Here is a 24,727-nt window from a genome sequence, read left to right as displayed (position 1 = left end):
GTCACTTGGAACTAGTTTGATCCTCTTAGGTTTTGCTTTTAAGATTTGTGAGGCAGGATCCTAGCAGTATTCAGTAAGGGGCTACCTATTTCTGACTACTGAGGCAAGAGCTTTCTAAATATGTAATATTACTCAATGCCTCATGAATTGAGATTTCGTGTGTAACTGGTGGGAACAAAGTTTGTAACTGGCTCCCTGTGACCCCTGGGTGTTTTTAATCTTTTTGAGTGGTTCTTCTTCCTGTCTGAGAACATTTCCCCACACACTGTGCTGGTCAGTATCCTGGTGAATGCTTGAGGAGGGCCCTCTGCAGCTCCCCAGCACAGAGTTCTGTCTGGTACTGCCCAACTCTCAGCTTAACCTCCCTATCGCAGGGAATTTGCTGGGCTTCCCCTGGATACCCTTCTCTGCTCTGTGCCCTGGAAGATCTCTCAAGACAATGAGCTGGGGCAACTGCAGGGCTCTCCTCATTTTCTCCTCTTCTCTCAGGGATCGATATTCTTCATTGCCTGATGTCCTGTGCCTCAAAAACTATGGTTTCATGTATTTGTCCATTTTTTTTTCACTGTTTCAGCTGCGATGGTGAATTCAACCCCTGATATTGTATCTTGGTCAGAAGGAGACATTTAACTGGATTTATATCTTCTCATTTGAGCCCAATTCCTTACCTATAGAGTGCATCAACTATATTTTATATAATATTGCTCTATTAGTGGGAAATAGATGAGTTACATCAAAATGTTTAAGATAAAACCTTTCACTGTCTTTGGAAACACTTCTTCAGTATCAGTTAAGAGGAAACTGTTACCACAAGTTTGCTTTTATCAAGAATCAGGAAGTACTATGAGATCAGCATTAGACTTTTAAAAAATGTTGTTATGTGTAGGAGACTATATATTTTAGGTATTCGACTGGAAAGACACTTGTCGGAATTGTCTTGCTGGCTTAGTTTGCTGTATTAAGTTTGATGTCATGTATACTCATGGCATAAATTCTTCTCATGTGATGCCATTTACTAATGACACAAATTCTTCTGCTGTGATGCCAGCTAGTAAAGACATATATTCTTTTTCAAACATTGCTTTAGCATTTTTAATGAGCTTACTAGCTTTTGCTATAATGCTAGGAAATGCTGTGGTCATTTTAGCTTTTGTGGTGGACAAAAATCTTAGACATCGAAGTAATTACTTTTTCCTTAACTTGGCCATTTCAGACTTCTTTGTTGGTAAGTTACATTTAAGATAATCTTTCTCTATTATAATTTATTTCTAAAAACATAAAACAAGCTTTTATTATTTCAAAGGACTGTATAAAATTGGGTACTATTAGAAATAAAAAGTTTAAGGATTTAAATTCAGGGAGGCTGTATGGCACTATATGGGAATGATATATATATATATATATATATATATATATATATAAATATATGTAAATTTTATAGGGAATTTTCCTCTAAAAACAGTTTCTTTTTATGGAATAAAAGTAAGTCCAGAATTGCTTTAATCTAAGAGTTATTTTTGTTTCTGGAGCTATTTTCCTTGCATGTTTAGGTTTATAAGTATTCCTTTTTAAGTAAGCATAGTTTCTTTAATATCACAGTGTTGAAGTTATAGGAAATGATGCATGTACTGGTAATTGGCACAATCAGAAAATAGGATGTTCAGGTCAAATAGTATAGTTGATATTATTTTATGATATGATACATCATAGCATGTTATAAAGTACACCCAACACTAACCTACTTTGTGTATGATATGGTATCATAGTGCTAAATAACTGTAAGATCATAGAAATCAAAGTAATCTTTCTTTGAAAATGTACACTTCATAATTTCTTACTGCCTGATGATCATTTTCCACAATCCTTGTAATAGTGAGTGTATAGTGAAAGTCACTCAGTTGTGTCCAACTTTTTGTGACCCCCATGGACTGTACAGTCCATGGAATTCTCCAGGCCAGATTACTGGAGTGGGTAGCCTTTCCCTTCTCCAGGGGATCTTTCCAACCCAGGGATTGAACCCAGGCCTCCCACATTGCAGGCGAATTCTTAACAAGCTGAGCCACCAGGGAAGCGCATATCCTTGTAATAATAAGTAAATATGCAGAAGTGTCTACTGCTGATATTGTTTTATAGGACCTCCTAGTTAATTTGTTATTGTGTATAGCTACATAAATACTTACAGTTATGTTAAAATGAAGCAAAACTAATAGAACAATTAAGTTTAGTGCCTGGAACGTAGTGATTGCTCAACTTGTGTTAGTCTTTTCACTCTGGATTTCTCTGTAGACAAATGTCAACTCAAACCAAGTTCACAAATGTTAGTAGAGTACCTACCATGTATAAGTACTGTTAAGTACCAAGTGCAATTAGATGATGATGAGAGATAGACAGGACTAGGTTAGTCTGTTTCTTTTTTAAGCCTTCAAAATAGTACAGTAGCTAAGAGAAGTTCAGAAATGACTAACAGGACACAGTGATGTGAGAACCCACAAAGAGCTACCAAGTGTTATAGGCACTCAGAGGCGGGGCGGCGGGTGGGGGAACACATTTTGTTAGGGGGTAGTGGCCTCCAAAATGAACTTAAGGGGATGGGAATAATTTCCATAGGCAGAGTTGGGGAGGGCAGAGAATTCTAAGAATCAACAGCGATATGCTGATAGAAAATCATTGCGTATACCTTCCTAAGTGGGAGCTCCAGGCTGGCTTGTGTGCAAATGGGCTATATGAGAACAGCAAAGGGTGAAGATGAAATAGTTGGAATCTATACAATGAAGGCCTTTGAATACTAGTGTGAGTCTGGATTGGAGCTTATTCAGAAGGCAGTGTGATATTTAACTGAGTGACTGGGTTGAAGCTTCACATTAGAGGCATCAGAAGAGATGTAGGAGGTGGGTGAAGCCGGAGCAGGGGGTGGCTTGGTTTCTGAGAATCCTGCAGTGACCTTGGCAGAAATCAGCAGTGAGGCTCTGAGCGAGGGTCAGTTCAGTCACTTAGTCATGTCCAACTCTTTGCAACCCCATGGAGTGCAGCATGCCAGGCTTTTCTGTCCATCACCAACTCCTGGAGCTTGCTCAAACACATGTACATTGAGTCAGTGATACCATCCAACCATCTCATCCACTGTTGTCCCCTTCTCCTCCTGCCTTCAGTCTTTCCCAGCATCAGGGTCTTCTCCCAGGAGTTAGTTCTTGCCATCAGGTGGCCAAAGTATTGGAGTTTCAGCATCAGTCCTTCCAATGAATATTCAGGGTTGATTTCCTTTAGGATTGACTGGTTTGATCTCCTTGCAGTCCAAGGGACTTACAAGAGCTTTCTCCAACACCGCAGTTCAAAAGCATCAATTCTTCGGCGCTCAGTTTTCTTTATAGTCCAACTCTCACATTCATACATGACTGCGGGAAAAACCGTAGCCTTGACTAGATGGAAATTTGTCGGCAAGGTAATGTTTCTGCTTTAAATAAAAAGCTGAGACATTACTTTGCCGACGAGGGTAAGAGTGGAAATAAGTTCAGGAGGCAGAGATGCAATGGGGGTGGGGTTGTCAGGCAGGAAAAAGATGTGTTAAAGATTGAGTTCTGGGGACAAGAGAAGTATGACATTCCTCAGAGAAATAGGGAGCATTTGGGAAAGCAGTTTATGCTTCTGATATTGCAATGATAAAAGTTTTGGAGGAAACCTCTAGTTGGAAAGATTGACAGGAATCCAGGTATAAAAATGACAGGATCACAGAAAAAAGTGGAGAACTAATATAGAAGCATTAAAAACATGCAGCAGTCTTGTTTTTCTCCTCAGTTCTGCCCCTCCAGGTAACCAACACTAACAACTTGATATAGATCCTTCCACATCACTCTCTTTGCTCACATGTACATGGTTGTGTCGGAGAAGGCAGTGACACCCCACTCCAGTACTCTTGCCTGGCAAATCCCATGGACGGAGGAGCCTGGTAGGCTGCAGTCTATGGGGTAGCTAAGAGTTGGACACGACTGATTGACTTCCCTTTCCCTTTTCACTTTTATGCATTGGAGAAAGAAATGGCAACCCACTCCAGTGTTCTTGCCTGGAGAATCCCAGGGACGGGGGAGCCTGGTGGGCTTCTGCCTATAGGGTCACACACAGTCGGACATGACTGAAGTGACTTAGCAGCAGCAGCAGTATGGGTGTGTGTGCTCAGTTACTCAGTCATGTCTGACCCTTTGTGACCCCGTGGACTGTAGCCTGCTAGACTCCTCTGTCCCATGGGATTTTTCCAGGCAAGAATACTGGAGTAGGTTTCCATTTTCTTCTCCAGGGGTTCTTCCTGACCCAGGGATCGAATCCAAGTCTCCTGCTGCCGAGCCACCAGGGAAGCCCTTTATGCTCACATAAACAGATAAAGTAAAAGTGAAGTCACTCAGTTGCGTCCGACCCTTTGTGACCCCGTGGACTGTAGCCTACCAGGCTTCTCCGTCCATGGGATTTTCCAGGCAAGAGTACTGGAGTGGGTTGCCATTTCGTTATCCAGGGGATCTTTCTGACCCAGGGATCGAACCCAGGTCTCCTGCATTGTAGGCAGATGCTTTACCCTCTGAGCCACCAGGGAAGCCCACACAGATAAATACACGAGTATATTTATGTGAACAGAGAATATTCTATTATGAATATATGTATCCCCCTCCTTCTTCACAAAGCTGTACAACTTTTAGATGATACTCAACATTTAAAATGGATGATGTATTTTGACTATTCCAAAGGAAGTAAAGACTTGTATACCTCATGGTCAGAAGGGATGGGGTAAAAATATATCCAAGGGAGAGAGACTGAGGCCTGAAGCTTTTGAATGAAGATGGTTCTAGACAACAACAGAATGCCTCTGTATAAGGCCCAGGGTCAGCATCATGGCAGGCCCACCATCGTGGTCTTGAGCATCACAATCTGTGGTTCCTCTTTGAGAAATGTCCCTGCGGATGTGATGATTCAGCAGTCCTGGTGGTCCTCCTCTATCGTCAGGTGGATGGGAAAAGAAATGGCTTTGCTCCTGATGAGAGCAGTTGGACACGGGCCAGAATCTCATTTAATCAGCCAGTCTCATCCTTCACATTTTCCCTGCCACCTGCCAGCTTCATGCAGAGGTCCACTGATGTAATGCAATATTTACCATGACAGCGCAGGGCTTGGCAGAGTCTTCGAGAGCATTTTGTAACTAGATTTGAGTTTTGTGTCAATGCTCTTCTTTCTCCTTTGCCATGCTCGAAGTGTGTCTTTTTAGCTCTGAGCCTATAGGACCTCACGGTGGTGGGGGTGATGGGCCAAGATGGGCCTTGTGAGAGACTTTCTGTAGCTGTAAGATGGCAGTTCTTAACATTTAGGGTCATGAGACTCAGAGCTCACATCCACGCAGCAATGCCAGTGCAGGTCAGAGCGTCGCGTGCTCCGTACGGTGGGCTTTCTGGCTGAATGGCCTCTTGTCACAGGTTTTTGAACTGGCCTCCTGTAGAAGCAATTTCTTAAAATTTGTGCTACCTGAGCAGCTTCCTAGGCTGAATTTAGTTGAAAAGGAAAGATTTATTGAGGAAAAATTCCAGTATCAGGTGCATTAACATATCTCACCTATATATTATTCCAGAAAAATATTTATATCTATAGTGATACCTATAAAATTGTTATCACATGACCAATGCTTCCATCTATGGGTACCTTTTTCATATCTACATTTGTGTGGGTATGTATGGCCTACATAAGCACATGATGGATGACCCAGACAGGATCTTCAAGGGCAAAAGGTTGTTGTTGATGACAGAGTCTGAACCACATTTTCAGGATGGCAAAGTGTATCTTTAGTACAAATATAACTCAGAAGTATTGTGAGTTCAGTTCCAGACTGCTGCAATAAAGCAAAAATCAAAATAGGAGTCACATGAATTTTTTGGTTTCTCAGTGCATGTAAAAGGTATAGCTGCAGTCTACTAAGTGTGCAATAACATTATGTCTAAAAAAACAATTTACACACCTTAATTTAAAAATATTCTATGGTGAAAAATGCTAACCATTTACCAAGCCTTAACAGAGTCATAATCTTTTTGCTCATGGGAAGGTCTTGCCATGATGTTGATGGATGCTGACTGCTCAGGGTGGTGGATGCTGAAAGCTGGGGTGCCTGTGGCAATTTCCTAAAATGAGACAACACTGAAATTTGCCACATCCGTTGGCTCTTCCTTTCACTTGAATACTTACAGGTCATTCTAGGGTTATTAATCGGCTTAATTGCAATGTTGTTATGTCTCATGGAATAGGGAAACCCGAGGAGACAAGGAAATGGCAGGCTGGTGAAGTAGTCAGAACACACACAACATTTATGAAGTTCACTGGATTATGTGGGCAAAGTTCATGGAGCGCCAAAACAATTAAAACAGTAACGTCAAAGATCACCACAACAAATATAATAATAAAAAAATAAAAATATTGTGAGGAGTAGCAAATGTGACACACAGAGACGCAAAGGAAGCAAATGCTATTGGAAGAAATACTGCTGACAGACTTTGCTCGCTGCAGGGTTGCCATGAACCTTCCATTCCTAATAAATGCAGTATCCGTGAAGTGCAATAAAGCGAAGCACAAGAGTGAAGTGCGCTGGTACCTTGACTCTTCTCTACCCTCTGTGTTAGTCAGCTCGGGCTGCCCCAGCGGAATAACCACAGTCTGAGTGACTTTATAGCAGTTCACTTTCTCAGAGCTCTGGAGTCTAGGACAAACCAGGTGCCAGCTGATTTGGGGCCTGCTGAGGGCTCTCCTCCTGGCCTGTAGATGGCTGCCATCTTGCTTCATCCTCATCCAGCCTTGAGAGACAGCGAGCAAGCGAGCTTCCTGGTGTTTCTTCTTCTAAGGACACTAAGCCTGTTGGATTAGGGCTCTACCCTTACAACCTAATTTAACTTTAATTACCTCCTTATAGGCCCTATCACTCTGGGGATTCGGGCTTCAGCATGTGAATTTTGGGGGAGGGTGACACATTCAGTCCATAATACCCTCAATACAATCACTGTTATCCACACATTACTCTGTTGGCCCAAAGAATTCACTAGGGCTTTCAGCTTCCCCTCTACCTTTTGACTGTCATTTTCTCATGGAAGATGCAGTTTGTTTTTTTTTTAAGTTTATTTTTAATTGGAGGATAATTGCTTTACAATATTGTGTTGAAGACCCAGGTTCGATCCCTGGGTCAGGAAGATCCTCTGGAGAAGGAAATGGCAACCCACTCCAGTACTCTTGCCTGGAAAATCCCATGGACGGAGGAGTGTGGTAGGCTACAGTCCATGGGGTAGCAAAGAGTCGGACACGACTGAGTGACTTCACTTTCACTTTTCTGCCATATATCAATATGAATCAGTCATAGTTATACATACGTTCCCTCCGCTTGAATCTCCCTCCCACTTCCCACAAGATGCAGCTTCTTAACTGGCTTCAGAAAGAAGGGGCTATTCAGGATTGACAGCAATTTTTAATGAAACTAGACTTCCCCGTTTTTATCTATTCATTCGTCTGATACTAATTTATTTTGAACCAGGCACCCTTTTAGGTGCTGGGGATATATCAGGGAAAATACAGTAAAAAAAAAAAAAAAAAAGATCCCTGCCCTCATGGTGCTTGTATTTTTTCTGGGAACATGGGTGGTGAGACAGACAATAAACGATATAAATAAGTAAATAAATAAAATTACACAACATTTTAGAGGTTGATCATTTGCTATTGAGAAAAACATAGGGAGGAGGAAGTATGTTAGAGGTAGAGGTTATAGTGTAAACTTCAGGGTTAGGGCTCACTGAGGAAGATTCATTTGAGTAAACAGAAGGAGGCTTCGTAGAGGGAAGTGTGCTGCATACCAGGATACCTATGCAAGGATCTGAGAGTGTGGGTGTGGGTGTGGGTGTGGGTGTGGTGAATTTGAGGTCAGATAGGGTGGAGAGATATCACTGCCATCAAAGGTCCATACTGTCAAAGCTCTGTTTTTTCCGATAGTCATGTATGGATGTGAGACCATACATGGATGTGAGACATGTATATTGGACCATGAACTGAGTGCCAAAGAACTGATGCTTTTGAATTGTGGTGTTGGGAAGACTTTTGAGAGTCTCTGGGACCGCAAGAAGATCAAACCACTCAATACTAAAGAAAATCAACCCTGAATATTCACTGGAAGGGCTGATGCTGAAGCCGAAGCTCCAATACTTTGGCCACCTGATGTGAACAGCCAACTCTTTGAAAAGACCCTGATGCTGGGGAAGATGGAAGGCCAAAGGAGAAGGGGGCAGCAGAGGATGAGACAGCTAGATAGCATCACTGACTCAAAGGACACGAATTTAAGCAAACTCTGGGAGATGGTGGAGGATACAGGAGCCTGATTTACTACAGTTCATGGGGTTGCAAAGAGTCAGACATGACTTAGTGACTGAACAATAACAAGGGTGAAGAGGAGTGAGCCAGGAGTGGAGGAGTAGCAGAGGGTTTTTTCTCTCACACTGTCCCTGCCTTACAGAGTTTCTATGACAGTTAGATGAGATGATATATGTAATGCACACAGGACAGTGTCTGGCATATGGTAACTGTACAATACCTATTAGCTGCTATTAATTTATTTGAGTTACATGTGTGAGCCATTAGTCAACTCTAGATGTTGTGAAAAATACAAAGGTTGACTTTCAACACGGTCCCAATCTTAACACGTGACAATGTTATAAAGTAGGATGTGTCTGTACACGAGAGAGGGAGAGATGACTGAGGTGCCAGGAGAGGGCAGGTGGCAAAGGGTCACTTCTACCTAGGAAGTTCCAATAAAGATGATAAGAAAGATATCATTTTTTTTTTTTCACACTAAGTGAAGAATGAGAAGGAGTTAAATAGACTTCTCTGTAAAAGAGAGATCTTCAAGCAAGAAGAACGTTCTTGGCAAAAGCAAAAAGATGTGGCAATGTGAGATGTGTTTAGGGAAGGCGGCCCCATCCTGTCTGGGTCGGATCATGAACACAAAAGATGATGGATGCTGTGTATGGCTGGAAATACATGTTGGGACCTGAACTTAATTTGGAAAGTAACAAGGAGCCATTGAAGGTATGATGTTTGTGACAGCTATTTTTAAAATGGTATTTACAGAACGTGTAGGAGATCAGTCCTGAATTTGCTGATGAAATACCATGAATTTCTAAATTATAATCAAGCAGTTTTTGGTCATTTCAGATAGTTCATTGTGTCATGTTTGCGTCTCTTCGTATTCATTGATACGTGCTGTATTTGTTAATCTTCATTTTTTTCCGCCCATGCAGGTATGATCTCCATTCCTTTATTCATCCCTCACAAGCTCTTCAACTGGGAGTTTGAAAATAACATTTGTGTCTTTTGGCTCACTACTGACTATCTTTTGTGTACAGCATCTGTGTATAACATCGTACTCATCAGCTTTGATCGATATCAGTCAGTCTCCAATGCTGTAAGTCAAAACATTAATTTATCCTGCTTAGAAGATTATATATTTGTGAATTTTATAAATTTTGGGTCCCTAAGCAAAAATTTTTGTTTGTTTGTTTAATTGACCAACCTTAGAGAAGCCTGATTACCCTTTTGTTGGCACTAAGTTCTCATTGGCTGTTAGTGAACACTTACTGTGTGTTTGGTTAAGTCACTCCCCTGCGTCCAATGAAAATGGGAAAATGTCCAACAGAATCCAAGGCAAGGTGTAAGAAGTGGTAAACTGAGTCTGTAGTAGGTTGGATATGCATGAATCTCACAGGAGGTTTATCTGTTCAACTCCTAAGAAAACTTGAGACCTGAATGTTTTCTTCAGGATTGAACTTGGTGGGCAGGTAGAAAGACTCCCAGACTTCTGAATGTCATGAAGAAATTAATTTTGAATGACCAAAGGAAAAAACAGTGTGCAGGGAAGCCACAGGTTGTAACAGTGGAACTAACCAGTGCCAGTTTAGGACCCATGCCAAGCAAGTCTGAACTAACCAAGATCTGGAATAGTCTCATCAATTAGTTCATGACAGTTCTTAAGCAAGCTAAATTTATCAGCAACAAAGGAGAGAATAAGATTGATGTTAGTAAGGATGAGGGATGGGAGGAGGCCACAGAAATAATGGGACAGTGATCTGAAGAGTCTGAGACCTTGATGGGAAACTTCCTTCACTCCTGAGTCCCAGGGACCTAAATGTATGGGGAATGATTGTGTGACAGGGATTTTATTAAGGACTGGGATACAGAACTGAATCTGCAGAGTCTTTTTTTTTTTTTTTTTTTTTTGAGGAGCATAACAGTCTAATGTGGAAATGGATCCATAAACAAAGGGACTAAGTGTGGTGCTGGAGGCATTGAGAGGCCAGGGACAGCTCTGTCCTGGGAGAGCTGTGCATCTTGGAGGCAGACAGGATTGGGAGGGTGCATTGGATAAAGATAGGATAAAATGCCATTACAAAGAGATTCCAAAATGCTGAGACTCAGACTGTAAGGCAGAAGTTAATTTTTCTCATAGAACATTTCAGGAAGATTAGAAGGCTCTGCTCCAGGAGCCCACCCAGGGACCCAGGCTCTGTACTCTCTAGAGCAGGCACTTATGGTATCTGTTGCAATTGCTCAAATAAAACTTTATCATCCAAATAGTTGCTGGGCCACACGTGCTCCATGATCAGTGGTTTGCTGACCCCCATCCTAAGTCATTAACCTCCTTGGCATGCTCAAAGTCAAGTTGTTGTCACTTTAGGTTTCAGAAAAGAAGAGCAGAAGGCAGAAGTCCAGGGCAAAGGATTTTCTTTTAACCAAGTAGTGCAGAGTCACACAATCATTTCCACTCACCTTTCACTGGTGAAATGCAGTCACATGGCCTTACCTTATTGTACGGGAAGCCGGGAAGTGTGTTCTCTAGCTGAGCTGCCATATGGCAAGGAAGTAGAGAATGGGATGTGGTGGGACAGCCAGACACTTGACACTGAGTACGTCACTGGCACCAGAGTGCACGGCAGTTTGTCCTGGACGAACTCTGGAGAGAGTACAGATCAATTTGGATTAGCAATCCAGAAGCCTGTAATCTCACATTTTTCAAACTGCAGATAGTAACTCATTATTGAGTCATGAAGTCAGTTCAGTGGCCTGTTACGTCACTTTTTCTTAGAATGAAAAAATATGAAAAGAAGTAGAACAGAACTTACAAATTAGAGTAAATCAGAGTACCCTGTGTATAATAAAGCTAAGAACTGTTTTATGAATACTTCTGTCAGTATCCTTGATTAGGGTTTAAAATGCATTTCTTACTTTAGGTTACAGTCAAAATGTTTGAAAAGCAGTGCTCTAGTTAATTATCTTCCCCATTTGTACTTTTAACATTTCCTTTCCTTCTGGGTTTTCTTTTTAATCTCAACTGAGTGTTCCTAGTTAGTGTTCACTGGGACATTTATTCACTGCAGGCTCAAGCTCTTGAGTGAACCTAAGGTTTGTGTAAAGGAAAGGGGCGGCTTTCCCAGTTAGAAAAAAGGCCTAGACATTACAGAGTTGAGGAGTGATGTCCAGAGAGAAAAGTGGATGGGTTTATTCCTTGGTCTTGCCCTGAGAAATTCCTTGACAATGTGGGCTGTAAACTTGGTGAGGGCCAGGTCAGCTGGATCCGGGTCCCTAGGACACGGCAGAGACAAGTGTAACAGGTGCTAAAGGCAGCGGTGTGTGAGTGCTCGTGGGGATGCTCAGGCAGCACCAGCACCTCTGTTGGCTGAGTTCCAACACAGCTGTAGGAAGCCAGAAGGAAACCTTCAAAGACCACAGGAGCTCATAGGAAGTGATCATGGGGAACAGAGCCCTTGCTGTAGCTAAAAGTCGAGAAGACAATGTAACAGGTCAGGGTGACAGGCGGGGCTTGAGAAATGGAAATCTGACAATAACTGGGGAAAGGAAGGCTCAGTGCAAATGGCCATGCCTGATAAGCACTTAGAATGGCCCTGCAGTCCCATCTCATTATTAACACCAGCACGTTCCAGGGGCTGCTCTGCCTCACAAAAGAAACCTGACTGACAGAATGTTCGGATGTCTTATGGAAGTGGGGGAGGAAGCAGGGTAAGAGGAGACATCATGAATAATGGACATATTCTGTAAAAGTGAGAAGTGGGCCACGGATGAATTTCAGGGAGGCATGGGCCTGGATTCAAGCAATTTTGAACCGTCATCTGTCTAAAATGCTACTCAGAGACGAGGGAGAGATTGGCATCATCATCTCAATTCCCTTGGATGTCTGTTACCCATTTGACCTTATACATAACAGAAAAGAGATCACTTTTCAGCGTATTGTACCATATCATTACGAAGGCTGAACAAAGCAATTAAACAACCAAATGCAGTTTTATGACCATCTGGGTATTGTTACTATCTTCATAATCATTAGACTTAAGTGCAAGTATTAATTAGTGGTATGAGAAGCAGAAGGCAAAAAGATGTACTGTACATGGGAGCTTGTGGTTAGCACCATATACATTTTAGGTTAGCCTCAGAATTACCAGTAATTTGGAAAAAGGGTAACAAAAAGAGAAAAAAAACCCACTTCCTTGATTTTTTTTTAAAAAGTAACTTAAAAAATTTAAACAAACCTCCTTTTACTCTAGCCCGTTGGTGAGCCCTCCTCAGCACATACAAGCCATTAAAGAAAGACAGTGCTTGGCACTGTTATACCCTTTTAATAAAAATGAGAACATACTTCAGGACAAGACTTAAAAACTCAGAGAAAATGGTACTTGAAAGATGGTGAAAAGGGAAGTGTGTCCCCACGTCATGGGTAAATCATTTCCTTTTCCTCGAGTATAAGCAGAGAAACATGGAACGTGGTTGGAAGAAATCTTACTGATCTGAAAGGGGTTTGGAGAGATTGTCTGCTCCAAGTCCCCTTAGAAAAGTCTTGGGTCACATGGTTACCCCTCATATGGGTAGTTGGCATCTTAGATTTCTTATAGAAGATACTCTTCAAGATTTGAGAATCTATCAAAGGTCCTGGGATCTGAGAGCAACGCTCCCCCACAGAATCTCATCTTTCCTTATAGAAGCCTGTCCCTGTGCTCAAATGGGCTTAGAATATTCTTCACTCCTAAAAAAGACCGTGGCACTCACCACAGCCACGTCTCCCCAAGTGGCTGGCCACCGTTGCTTCAGTACCATTTTTGCTGGGTGGATTCGTTTGTAGAAAGAAATGTTAGGTTCTGCTCAGTAACACTGTAGTCTCTTCCTACAGCCGATTTAACTCTCTTTCTTTTTGTGCATCATCTTATGAGAGGAAGGTAAGAGTTCTTTCCTTTTTGACCCCACCTTGAAGGCTCAGCATAAACTGCAGAATAGATTCTGTCTTTCAAACTTTTTTTATTGTGACTTCAGTGACAAATGCATTTTACACTGTGATTCGGTATGCACATTTCTCTCTCTCTTATGTATATTTATTAATGCTTTCCCAAAGCAAAAGTTTCATCAAACAATACACATCCTTATGATGTGTGATACATTCTGACATTGATTATCCCAATTTGTTAAAAATGCTGCTCACGACCCAGCTGGCAGGTTAAAAACACTGTGAGCATGTTCAGTTGGTCTCAGTTAACAGTTCAGATTAGTGTCTGTGGACTAGGAAAAACTGTGTTCTTCTTTTAGATATTAACCTTGACATTTTCCATAGCGTCAGACGTTTAACCTTAAACTGTTAAGAAAGTCTACATCTCGGCCCAGGGTTCACCAAAACGAAACCCTCTGCCCTGGCCCAATCACGTTACCCAGATTCAGTGACCAGCTCCACTGCGCACATCACGGAAACTCCTGAGGGCTGACAGTATGCTTTGTGCAATCAACATGTACTCATTGTATTAAAAATCATTTATTTGGTTTCTTTTAGGTGTCTTACAGAGCTCGACATACTGGGACCTTGAAGACTGTGACTCTGATGGTGGCCGTCTGGGTGGCGGCCTTCTTAGTGCATGGGCCAATACTAGTTTCAGAGGTTAGGAAGGAATTGCGGGGGGATTGCAAACCTGAATTCCTTAAAAAGAAGCATATCCTTGCCCTCACGTTAGTCTTCGAATTCCTGATCCCAGTCTTGCTAGTGGCTTATTTCAACATGTATATTTACTGGAGCCTATGGAAGCGCAGTCATCTCAGTAGGGGGCATTCTGGATTCATTTCTGCCCCTTCCATTAGCAGCGGACGCTCATTCAGGAATGGACTGTTTTGAGGCCATCTCTTTCCAACCTGGAGGAATCAGCAGCATCCCTTCGTTCTGAGAAATCAGGAAGGAAGAGCAGCCTCTTTTCTTCCTTAAGAACCCGGGTGAATAGTTTAACTGCTTCCAAAACGAGCTCTCTCTCCCATTCGGATTCCCTAGTTCTTCACCAAAGGGAACATCTTGAGCTGCGCAGAGGCAAGAAACTAGCCAAGTCACTGGCCATTCTCTTGGGTGTTTTTGCTGTTTGCTGGGCTCCCTACTCTCTGTTCACAATTATTCGTTCATGTCATGGCACACTTTCAGATTTCTTAAACCCTGTGTATGAGTTCACATTTTGGCTTCAGTGGTTCAATTCCTTTGTCAATCCTTTTTTGTATCCCCTGTGTCACAAGCGTTTTCAGAAGGCCTTCTTGAAATTATTTCGTGTGAAAAAGCAGTCCATATCGTCACACAATCGGTCAACATCTTCTTAAAGATAATCATTTTGCTTATGTAAATTTCAGTCTTGCTCTCACATAAATGAGTCTGGCTTTCATCTTGCCATTTCCACTCTACTGAAAAAGTCCATAAAATTGTAACACTTGAAAACTTAAACAAACAAATAAAAAACGCCTGGAACCTACAAGTCAGTGGAAAATTATTCTGGTGAATAACAACAGCATCATTAGAAACTGACAATAATATTTTTGTAAACTCAGAGCCACAAAAGCACTATATTTTTCTTAGTCATCACCTCTTCTTTGTCTTTTAGATCTTAAGATAATTTTGATTGTGAAATTCAAAAACTTTGGTTTTCTTTCTAAATGTTCAGTGTTGCTACAGTCTTAACTGAATTTCCATTTTTATTTTACAGTGATGAAAACTCATCACATTTAAAGATCATTCCCTAAAGCATACAGTAGGAAAAAGAGCTCTTTAGCCCTTTGTCCTGGGGGTGGGTAACTCTGTTATGGTCACTGGGCAGTTGAATTAGGGTTTGAGTTGGCAGAACAGGAGGTGAGAGTGCTCAGATGAAAGAGCAGAGGGCATATATACTTCCAGACTCTACATTTCTGATCCGAGAAAAGAAGGAAGTGTGGGATGATGGGGGAAAGAGGAGGTCACTGCAGCTCTTGAAGGTTCTCAATGAAGTTATCTTGGAGTCCCTGGCAATCATAGGATGACAGGGTGAGGGATAGGTAATGGGTTGAAAGGATGGCTTTCCCGTTTCCTTCCTGCCCCCTTGTCCTAACTTGCACATCAGCTAAAACTTCTCCATGAGAAAATAGGAAAGAATGAGAAAGACTAAGAGATCCAAAAGGACTATAAGATTAAACCTGATGTATCTCGTATAACATTCACAGAACTGGTATATGTCAATCATTATGAATCAAATATATTTCTGTCTTTGATGTTTTAACTCATGTGCTCAATATTTTATATTGCAGTGCTTGGAGTGATTCCTTTACTATGCAGTTAATGTAGGTTATACCTAACTGATGAGTTGCATTTTATTAGTCTGGTGACATTTTGTTCTTTTTGTCATTATTAATTTTTTTATAGTGTTCTTTACCTGTCTTTGTCATAACATTTCATTGTGATTTCATAGTTAATCTCTTCAGTAACATTTTACCAGTATTTCTTCTACAGTTTCTTAGAATTCTTATAATACAGATTAGTCATTTTCAAATCTTAGATCTTTTAAACTTTTGATTCATCTAAAACATTAAAATATGAAAATCTTTGAAGTATATCATAAATGCTTAGAAATGCACATGGTTTTTTATATACACTTACACATTAACATTAGTTTCAAAACAGGAAATACATGTTCAATATTCAATCATAATTGAAAAATTTGAGAAATAAATCGTTATAAACACATAAGTTTTTACAATGCTGTAGCTTGTTAGTTTTAACATTTGTAAATCAGTAGTTGTGGATTTCATCTCATTACTGGAGGTCTGAATGATCGTTGAATGGAGTGGCCCCATGAAAACTTTTTCCAGTTGAACCTTAGAGGAAACATGCCTAAATAGTCATATGTATTTTCTATAGTCAGAAAACGTAATATGTATTGTATTTCATTCAATCCAAGATGCTGTCCATCTAAGACATACCATCTTACATTATAAAAGAGAAAGTGCTATGAAACAAGGTTTAAAAGAATCACACTTATAAGGAAGTCCTATTCTAATTTCAGAATTGTTGAAAAGTGAGAAATGTATGTTTCAGAAGTGATGAAATGTGAGCCAGGTATGAGAAATGAACAGAACAGGGCTAATCTTCTATGAAGTGAGACTCTGAATAAAATACTTTGATGGTACATTCAGGTATTCATGAAACAAATGTGAATTAGGAGTCTATCACATATTAGCTACTTACTATAAAGATGACTGTGAAGCTTGACATAAGATTTAGATTCCCTGGGGCAGAAATATTATTGGGTTGGCCAAAAAGTTTGTTTGAGTTTTATCATAAGATCTTACAGAAAAGCCCAAATAATTTTTTTTGCCAACCCAATACATTGGGATTCTCTTAGTACAGTCCACTTCATAGCTATTTTGAAAAGGCACGCAGTAGGCATTTTCCTTAAAAAGGGAATGTCAGTCTCAGTCTTTTAAATCTGCACTGTAAGAACTTTTAAAATGTTTTTCATTATAATGAAAATATATGTACTTATTATAAAAAGACAACAGTTAAACAATTTCTTTACCCAAGAACCAGTGACAATTATTAGTTTGGTGTAGATGTTTCTAAAAAAAGAACGACATAATCCATTTTCTAGAAACATGTTTGTATATCTAAACTTTGATCTAACGGCCTCAAGATATCCTCAGGTGAAACTTACCATAAAATGAAACTTTCTAGTCTAGTATGAGTAATTACTAGCCTCCACTTCCCAGTATAGGTGGTTTATAAATACTTACTAAATTTTTAAATTAAAGATATTTATTTTAAAATTATTTTAAAATAAATATTAAAAAAATGAATACTTACTCAGTTCAGTTCAGTTCAGTCACTCAGTCGTGTCAGACTCTTCACGACCCCATGAATCGCAGCACACCAGGCCTCCCTGTCCATCACCAACTCCCAGAGTTCACTCAGACTCACGTCCAACGAGTCAGTGATGCCATCCAGCCATCTCATCCTCTGTCATCCCCTTCTCCTCCTGCCCCCAATCCCTCCCAGCATCAGGGTCTTTTCCAATGAGTCACCTCTTCGCATCAGGTGGCCAAAGTACTGGATCAGTCCTTCCAAAGAACACCCAGGACTGATCTCCTTTAGGATGGACTGGTTGGATCTCCTTGCAGTCCAAGGGACTCTCAAGAGTCTTCTCCAACACCACAGTTCAAAAGCATCAATTCTTCGGCGCTCAGCTTTCTTCACAGTCCAACTATCGCATCCATCCATGACCACTGGAAAAACCATAGCCTTGACTAGACGGACCTTTGTTGGCAAAGTAATGTCTCTGCTTTTTAATATGCTATCTAGGTTGGTCATAACTTTCCTTCCAAGGAGTAATTACTGCGTCTTTTAATTTCATGGTTGCAATCACCATCTGCAGTGATTTTGGAGCCCAAAAAATAAAGTCTGACACTGTTTCCCCATCTATTTCCCATGAAGTGATGGGACCAGATGCCATGATCTTTGTTTTCTGAATGTTGAGCTTTAAGCCAACTTTTTCACTCTCCTCTTTCACTTTCATCAAGAGGCTTTTGAGTTCCTCTTCACTTTCTGCCATAAGGGTGGTGTCATCTGCATATCTGAGGTTATTGATATTTCTCCCAGCAGTCTTGATTCCAGCTTGTGCTTCTTCCAGCCCAGCATTTCTCATGATGTATTCTGCATATAAGTTAAATTAGCAGGGTGACAATATACAGCCTTGACATACTCCTTTTCCTATTTGGAACCAGTCTGTTGTTCCATGTCCAGTTCTAACTGCTGCTTCCTGACCTGCAGGTTTCTCAAGAGGCAGGTCAGGGGGTCTGGTATTCCCATCTCTTGAAGAATTTTCCACAGTTTCTTGTGATCCACACAGTCAAAGGCTTTGGCAGAGTCAATAAAGCAGAAATAGATGTTTTTCTGGAACTCTCTTGCTTTTTCCATGATCCAGCGGATGTTGGCAATTTAATCTCTGATTCCTCTGCCTTTTCTAAAACCAGCTTGAACATCTGGAAGTTCATGGTTCGTGTATTGCTGAAGCCTGGCTTGGAGAATTTTGAGCATTACTTTACTAGCGTGTGAGATGAGTGCAATTGTGTGGTAGTTGGAGCATTCTTTGGCATTGCCTTTCTTTGGGATTGGAATGAAAACTGACCTTTTCCAGTCCTGTGGCCACTGCTGAGTTTTCCAAATTTGCTGGCATATTGAGGGCAACACTTTCACAGCATCATCTTTCAGGATTTGAAATAGCTCAACTGGAATTCCATCACCTCCACTAGCTTTGTTTGTAGTAACGCTTTCTAAGGCCCACTTGACTTCACATTCCAGGATGTCTGGCTCTAGGTGAGTGATCACACCATCGTAATTATCCGGGTCGTGAAGATCTTTTTTGTACAGTTCTTCTGTGTATTCTTGCCACCTGTTCTTGATATCTTCTGCTTCTGTTAGGTCCATACCATTTCTGTCCTTTATCAAGCCCATCTTTGCATGAAATGTTCCCTTGGTATCTCTAATTTTCTTGAAGAGATCTCTAGTCTTTCCCATTCTGTTGTTTTCCTCTATTTCTTTGCATTGATCACTGAGGAAGGCTTTCTTATCTCTCCTTGCTATTCTTTGGAACTCTGCATTCAGATGCTTATATCTTTTCTTTTCTCCTTTGCTTTTCACATCTCTTCTTTTCACAGCTATTTGTAAGGCCTTCCCAGACAGCCATTTTGCTTTTTGCATTTCTTTTCCATGGGGATGGTTTGATCCCTGTCTCCTATACAATGTCTTGAACCTCAGTCCATAGTTCATCAGGCACTCTACCAGATCTAGTCCCTTAAATCTATTTCTCACTTCCACTGTATAATCATAAGGGATTTGATTTAGGTCACACTTGAATGGTCTAGTGGTTTTCCCCACTTTCTTCAATTTAAGTCTGAATTTGGCAATAAGGAGTTCATGATCTGAGCCACAGTCAGCTCCCAGTCTTGTTTTTGCTGACTGTATAGAGTTTCTCCATCTTTGGCTTCAAAGAATATAATCAATCTGATTTTGGTGTTGACCATCTGGTGATGTCCATGTGTTGAGTCTTCTCCTGTGTTGTTGGAAGAGGGTGTTTGCTATGACGAGTGCGTTCTCTTGGCAAAATGCTATTAGCCTTTGCCCTGCTTCATTCCGTACTCCAAGGCCAAATTTGCCTGTTACTCCAGGTGTTTCTTGACTTCCTACTTTTGCATTCCAGTGCCCTATAATGAAAAGGACATCTTTTTTGGGTGTTAGTTCTAAAAGGTCTTGTAGGTCTTCATAGAACCATTCAACTTCAGCTTCTTCAGTGTTACTGGATGGGGCATAGGCTTGGATTACTGTGATATTGAATGGTTTGCCTTGGAAACAACAGAGACAGATCATTCTGTCGTTTTTGAGATTGCATCCAAGTACTGCATTTCGGACTCTTTTGTTGACCATGATGGCTACTCCATTTCTTCTGAGGGATTCCTGCCCGCAGTAGTAGATATAATGGTCATCTGAGTTAAATTCACCCATTCCAGTCCATTTGAGTTCGCTGATTCCTAGAATGTCGACATTCACTCTTGCCATCTCCTGTGTGACCACTTCCAATTTGCCTTGATTCATGGACCTAACATTCCAGGTTCCTATGCAATATTGCTCTTTACAGCATCGGACCTTGCTTCTATCACTAGTCACATCCACAACTGGGTATTGTTTTTGCTTTGACTCCATCCCTTCATTCTTTCTGGAGTTATTTCTCCACTGATCTCCAGTAGCATATTGGGCACTTACCAACCTGGGGAGTTTCTCTTTCAGTATCCTATATTTTTGCCTTTTCATACTGTTCATGGGATTCTCAAGGCAAGAATACTGAAGTGGTTTGCCATTCCCTTCTCCAGTGGACCACATTCTGTCAGACCTCTCCACCATGATCTGTCCGTCTTGGGTGGCCCCACATGGCATGGCTTAGTTTCATTGAGTTAGACAAGGCTGTGGTCTGTGTGATAAGATTGGCTGGTTTCCTGTGATTATGGTTTCACTGTGTCTGCTCTCTGATCCCCTCTCACAACACCTACCATCTTACTTGGGCTTCTCTTACTTTGGACATGGGTATCTCTTCATGGCTGCTCCATCAAAGTGCAGTCACTGCTCCTTACCTTGGATGAGGTTGCCTCTCCTGACCTTGAACGTGGAGTAGCTCCTCTCAGCCCTCCTGTGCCCGTGCAATTGCCACTCCTTGGACGTGGGGTAGCTCCTCTCAGCCACCACCCCTGACCTTGGGCATGGGGTAGCTCCTCTCAGCCGCTCCTGCACCATCGCAGCCTGGCACTCTCAGTCATCTTTAAGACTAGAGAGAGTAAAAGAGAAGTGAAGTCATTAGAACTCAGGATCTTGGAGAAATCATTAGAGGGTTAATGTTTGAAGGCCTGATTAATTTCTGATGCCAATGGTAGAGCTTGGACAACCAAAGGGATGGGGCCAGTTGTGCCCAGGCTACCCTTGGGGGTGGGGTGGGAAAATGCAGTTAGGGCTTCTGCTAGTACCTCTGATAGGAGCCAGCAAGGCAGAAACATTGGTCTTTACTGTCTGGTCCTGGCTACTGGTAAGTGTGTTACTAATATGCTAATGTAGTAAAATCAAGATATGATGAGATTCAGTTTGTTAGACATCATATTTGTTGCCATCTTGGTTCTATTTGGGTTTTCTCTTTGTGTGTGTGTAGCTTCCTCTTATCTCTAGATTCTTTAAAGATTTATGTTCATTCCTGCTAAAGGTGCAGGGTTGGAAGGTTTTGAGCAAGGACACTCTTGCTAATAGTGGGGGGATGGAGGGTTTTGAGCATAAACCTGGAGCAGCTCTAGCAACACTAAGCCCAGCACCCTCATTCCAACAAAATTTACTTCCCCTCTGTTCTTATCACGTGGGCTTTAGTGCTTAAGAAGTGTTCAATATTTTAATGTTGATGCAAGTGACGGAGGAATGAAGTCCAGGAAAGCATGGAACTCAGCAGTGGTTATCATTGGTGGGTTCCCTACAGAGATGCCAAGCTGGTGGTTCATGAAAGTGTCTGACCTATAGGATCAGTGGATTTTGGTGTTATTATTTAAAAATTTAAAACACTGAATATTCCTTGGAAGGACTGTTGCTGAAGTTCCAATACTTTGGACACCTAATATGAAGAGCCAACTCATTGGAAAAGACCCTAATGTTGGGAAAGATTGAAGGCAGGAGGAGAAGGGGACAGCAGAGGATGAGATTGTTGGATAGGAATACCAACTCAATGGACATGAGTATGAGTTGGACATAACTTAGCAACTAAACAGCAGCGATAATTTAAAAACTGGGGAATTCAACATTAAAATTGAGATTTTTCAGGGTTTTTTTTTTGTTGTTGTTGTTTATTTTGTTAGAAATTGGAAGATACAGCAATATTGGGCCCACCTTCCCTCAAGAAAACAATTTGCTGGGAGTTCCTTGGCAGTTCAGTGGTTAAGACTCAGCCACTCAAACACTGTATGAAGTGGAGTGAAAGTCCCTCAGTTGTGTCTGACTCTTTGCGACTCCATGGACTATACAGTCCATGGAATTCTCCAGGCCAGAATACTGGAGTGGGTAGCCTTTCCCTTCTCCAGGGGATGTTCCCAACCCAGGACAGAAGCAAGCTGGTATAGCTAAGACCATCTTAAGAGTAGCCAGCCTCCAGCTGACTCAACAGTTGATTGGAGATGCCTGGGCAAATGTTGGCTAAATGAGGCCAGTTGACTGCAGCCTAGCACTGCCCAGACCAGAAGAGCTGCTCAGTTGACCCAGAGACTCCTGAGCAATGAAAGTCACCACATCTGGGGAACACTCTGATATTCAGTAATAGGTAACTGACATGGGGAGTGTCCACTTTCCAGTGTATTCAATCCAGCCTCTGAAAGTTGAGTATGAGAGAGAGATAAAGATTTATATCACTTGTTCTTTTGTGGTAACTGAGACAAAAAAAGACAAACATTATTATGTAACAGGACAGTATTTTTTTAAAGGTCATGGTTACTTCTCTACAGGAACATAGTCACTGCAAAATGATTTAGTAGCAAAGATAACTGATTTCAAAATATTGTAAACTAGACAACATAACAATAGTAGGATAGATACACACGTGAGGCTAAAGATATACCTTGGGGAGAGAAATGTCAAAACAAGCTGTTCTTCAGTTCAGTTTGGTTCAGTTGCTCAGTCGTGTCCAACTCTTTGCAACCCCATGAATCGCAGCACACCACGCCTCCCTGTCCATCACCAACTCCCGGAGTTCACTCAGACTCACGTCCATCGAGTCAGTGATGCCATCCAGCCATCTCATCCTCTGTCGTCCCCTTCTTCTCCTGCCCCCAATCCCTCCCAGCATCAGAGCCTTTTCCAATGAGTCAACTCTTCGCGTGAGGTGGCCAAAGTACTGGAGTTTCAGCTTTAGCATCGTTCCTTCCAAAGAATACCCAGGGCTGATCTCCTTTAGAATGGACTGGTTGGATCTCCTTGCAGTCCAAGGGACTCTCAAGAGTCTTCTCCAACACCACAGTTCAAAAGCATCAATTCTTCGGTGCTCAGCTTTCTTCACAGTCCAACTCTCACATCCATACATGACCACTGGAAATGCTAAGCTGTTCTTAGCTATGTGCATTTCTCTTTCAATCATCAGGGTCAGTCTCTTCACATTTCCATCTTAAGTCAGATACTGCAGTCTACAGACTGGTTATACACTTTGTATTAAATAGTCTCTCTTTTCAATCCTATTTTTGCTCAGGCCTGCAGCAGTTTCTTAATGTGATTAAATGTCTACCAGGGAATAAGAGAAGAAGGACTTTTAGTAGAATGAGCCAGTTTGGTTAATGATGAGTAGTTCTGTGAAGATCAGTGGAATAAGTGGAATTTATCTCTCCTTTCAAATTTTTATATTGCCTTTCTCTGCTCTCTTACCACTGATCATAAGGAACTGACCATAAAAGAAAACATCCTTCTGGAAAAGTTTAGTTTAGTTAACCAGAGTCTAACCTGCTGGGATAATATCAGAGCCTAGCTGACCTGGGGGAAGGGAAATAGTCAACTCCAGCCGTCTCTAGCTGTTCTGACCCACCTAAGTTGTGGAGATAAAAAAATCTCCCAGAAATACATTTGGAGTACACAGTGAGATACAGGTTCATTCAAAGATGGAGACCTAATCATAGGACTACAAAAAACTTCCCCTCCCCCAGACCTCACTACCACATTGCTAGAAGTCTATGGTGGTTTCTTTTATGCAGTATATTCAGCTATGAAGAAAAAATTACAAAGCATATCAAAAGGCTAAAACCACAATTTGAAGACACCGAGAAATCATCGGAACCAGACATAGCGTGGGTGTTGGAATTATCAGATTAGGAATTTAAACCCATTCTGATGAATATGCTGCAGTCTCTAGTAGATGAGGTAATCAGCCTGCAAGGTCAGATGGACAATGTAAGCACAGAGACAGAAATCCTAAGAAATGTTTAGGTCACTTAAAACATCTTTCGGACATTCACTCTAACTTAACATTTCCAACAGTCAAGATAAAGATGTAAAAGACATGCTTTTTTTCTCCATAGAAAGACAGTTATCAGCTCCTTCTTAGAAATGGGAAGACAACTTCTTTTTAAATTATTACTCCATCCTTCCTGTGTCCACACCCCATTCTAGGGCATCTGGGTCATGGCTGAGGTGGCAGTTAGGCAACTGGTTGGATCTTCTGCCCTTTTTGAGTTCTGGAATCTGAACTTTGAGTTCAATCCTTATTTTTGCATTTTGTCCCTCTGGCTTCATGTGGCTAAGCTGGGCTGAAGGGCCTCATTACCCCTGAGTTAGGAGTACTTCTCAAGGGGCTTCCCTGGTGGCTCAGAGGGTAAAGAATCCACCTGCAATGTAGGACACCTGAGTTCATTCCCTGGAGGAGGGCGTGGCTGCCCACTCCAGGATTCTTGCCTAGAGAATCCAATGGACAGGGGATCCTGGCGGAATACAGTCCACATGGTTGCAAAGACTGGGACGTGACTGAGACACTTTCACTTTCAGGAGTACCTCTCAAGGGGTTGCAGTCCCCCGTGGTATGGAGCTGGGCACTATGGTCTATTCCTCAGTGTTCTTACTTTTCGGCTTTCATGAGGACCAAGAAAAAGAGGGTCTGGACTTGGAAAGCCGTACTCCTCTACACTATTCTGAGGACCGAGGAAACATCTGTTGCTTTGAGAACATAGCCCCATCAGGGTTTCTACCATGTAGCAGGCAATGGGGGGCAAGTTAGTTAAGGAGTTATGCATCATCTGGCTTGACATCAACAGGGACATGCACACAAATGTGCTCTGCAGTGCAGTGACAAAGCATGAGGAA

At 41.6% G+C, this 24,727-nt stretch overlaps 1 protein-coding gene across 1 annotated transcript; it reads left to right on the top strand.

Moving 5' to 3' along the window:
* The first annotated feature begins 889 nt into the window (after positions 1-889).
* On the top strand, positions 890-14,882 carry HRH4 (histamine receptor H4). The gene is given in 4 exon segments (XM_005899165.2): positions 890-1,225; positions 9,294-9,457; positions 13,877-14,204; positions 14,207-14,882. Coding segments are annotated over 4 exon segments (1,215 nt in total). The 5' UTR covers positions 890-972; the 3' UTR covers positions 14,677-14,882.
* Positions 14,883-24,727: the final 9,845 nt, after the last annotated feature.

Source organism: Bos mutus, chromosome 24, assembly GCF_027580195.1.
Source record: "Bos mutus isolate GX-2022 chromosome 24, NWIPB_WYAK_1.1, whole genome shotgun sequence".
NCBI lineage: Eukaryota > Metazoa > Chordata > Mammalia > Artiodactyla > Bovidae > Bos > Bos mutus.
This window is presented reverse-complemented; position numbering and strand designations above follow the sequence as displayed.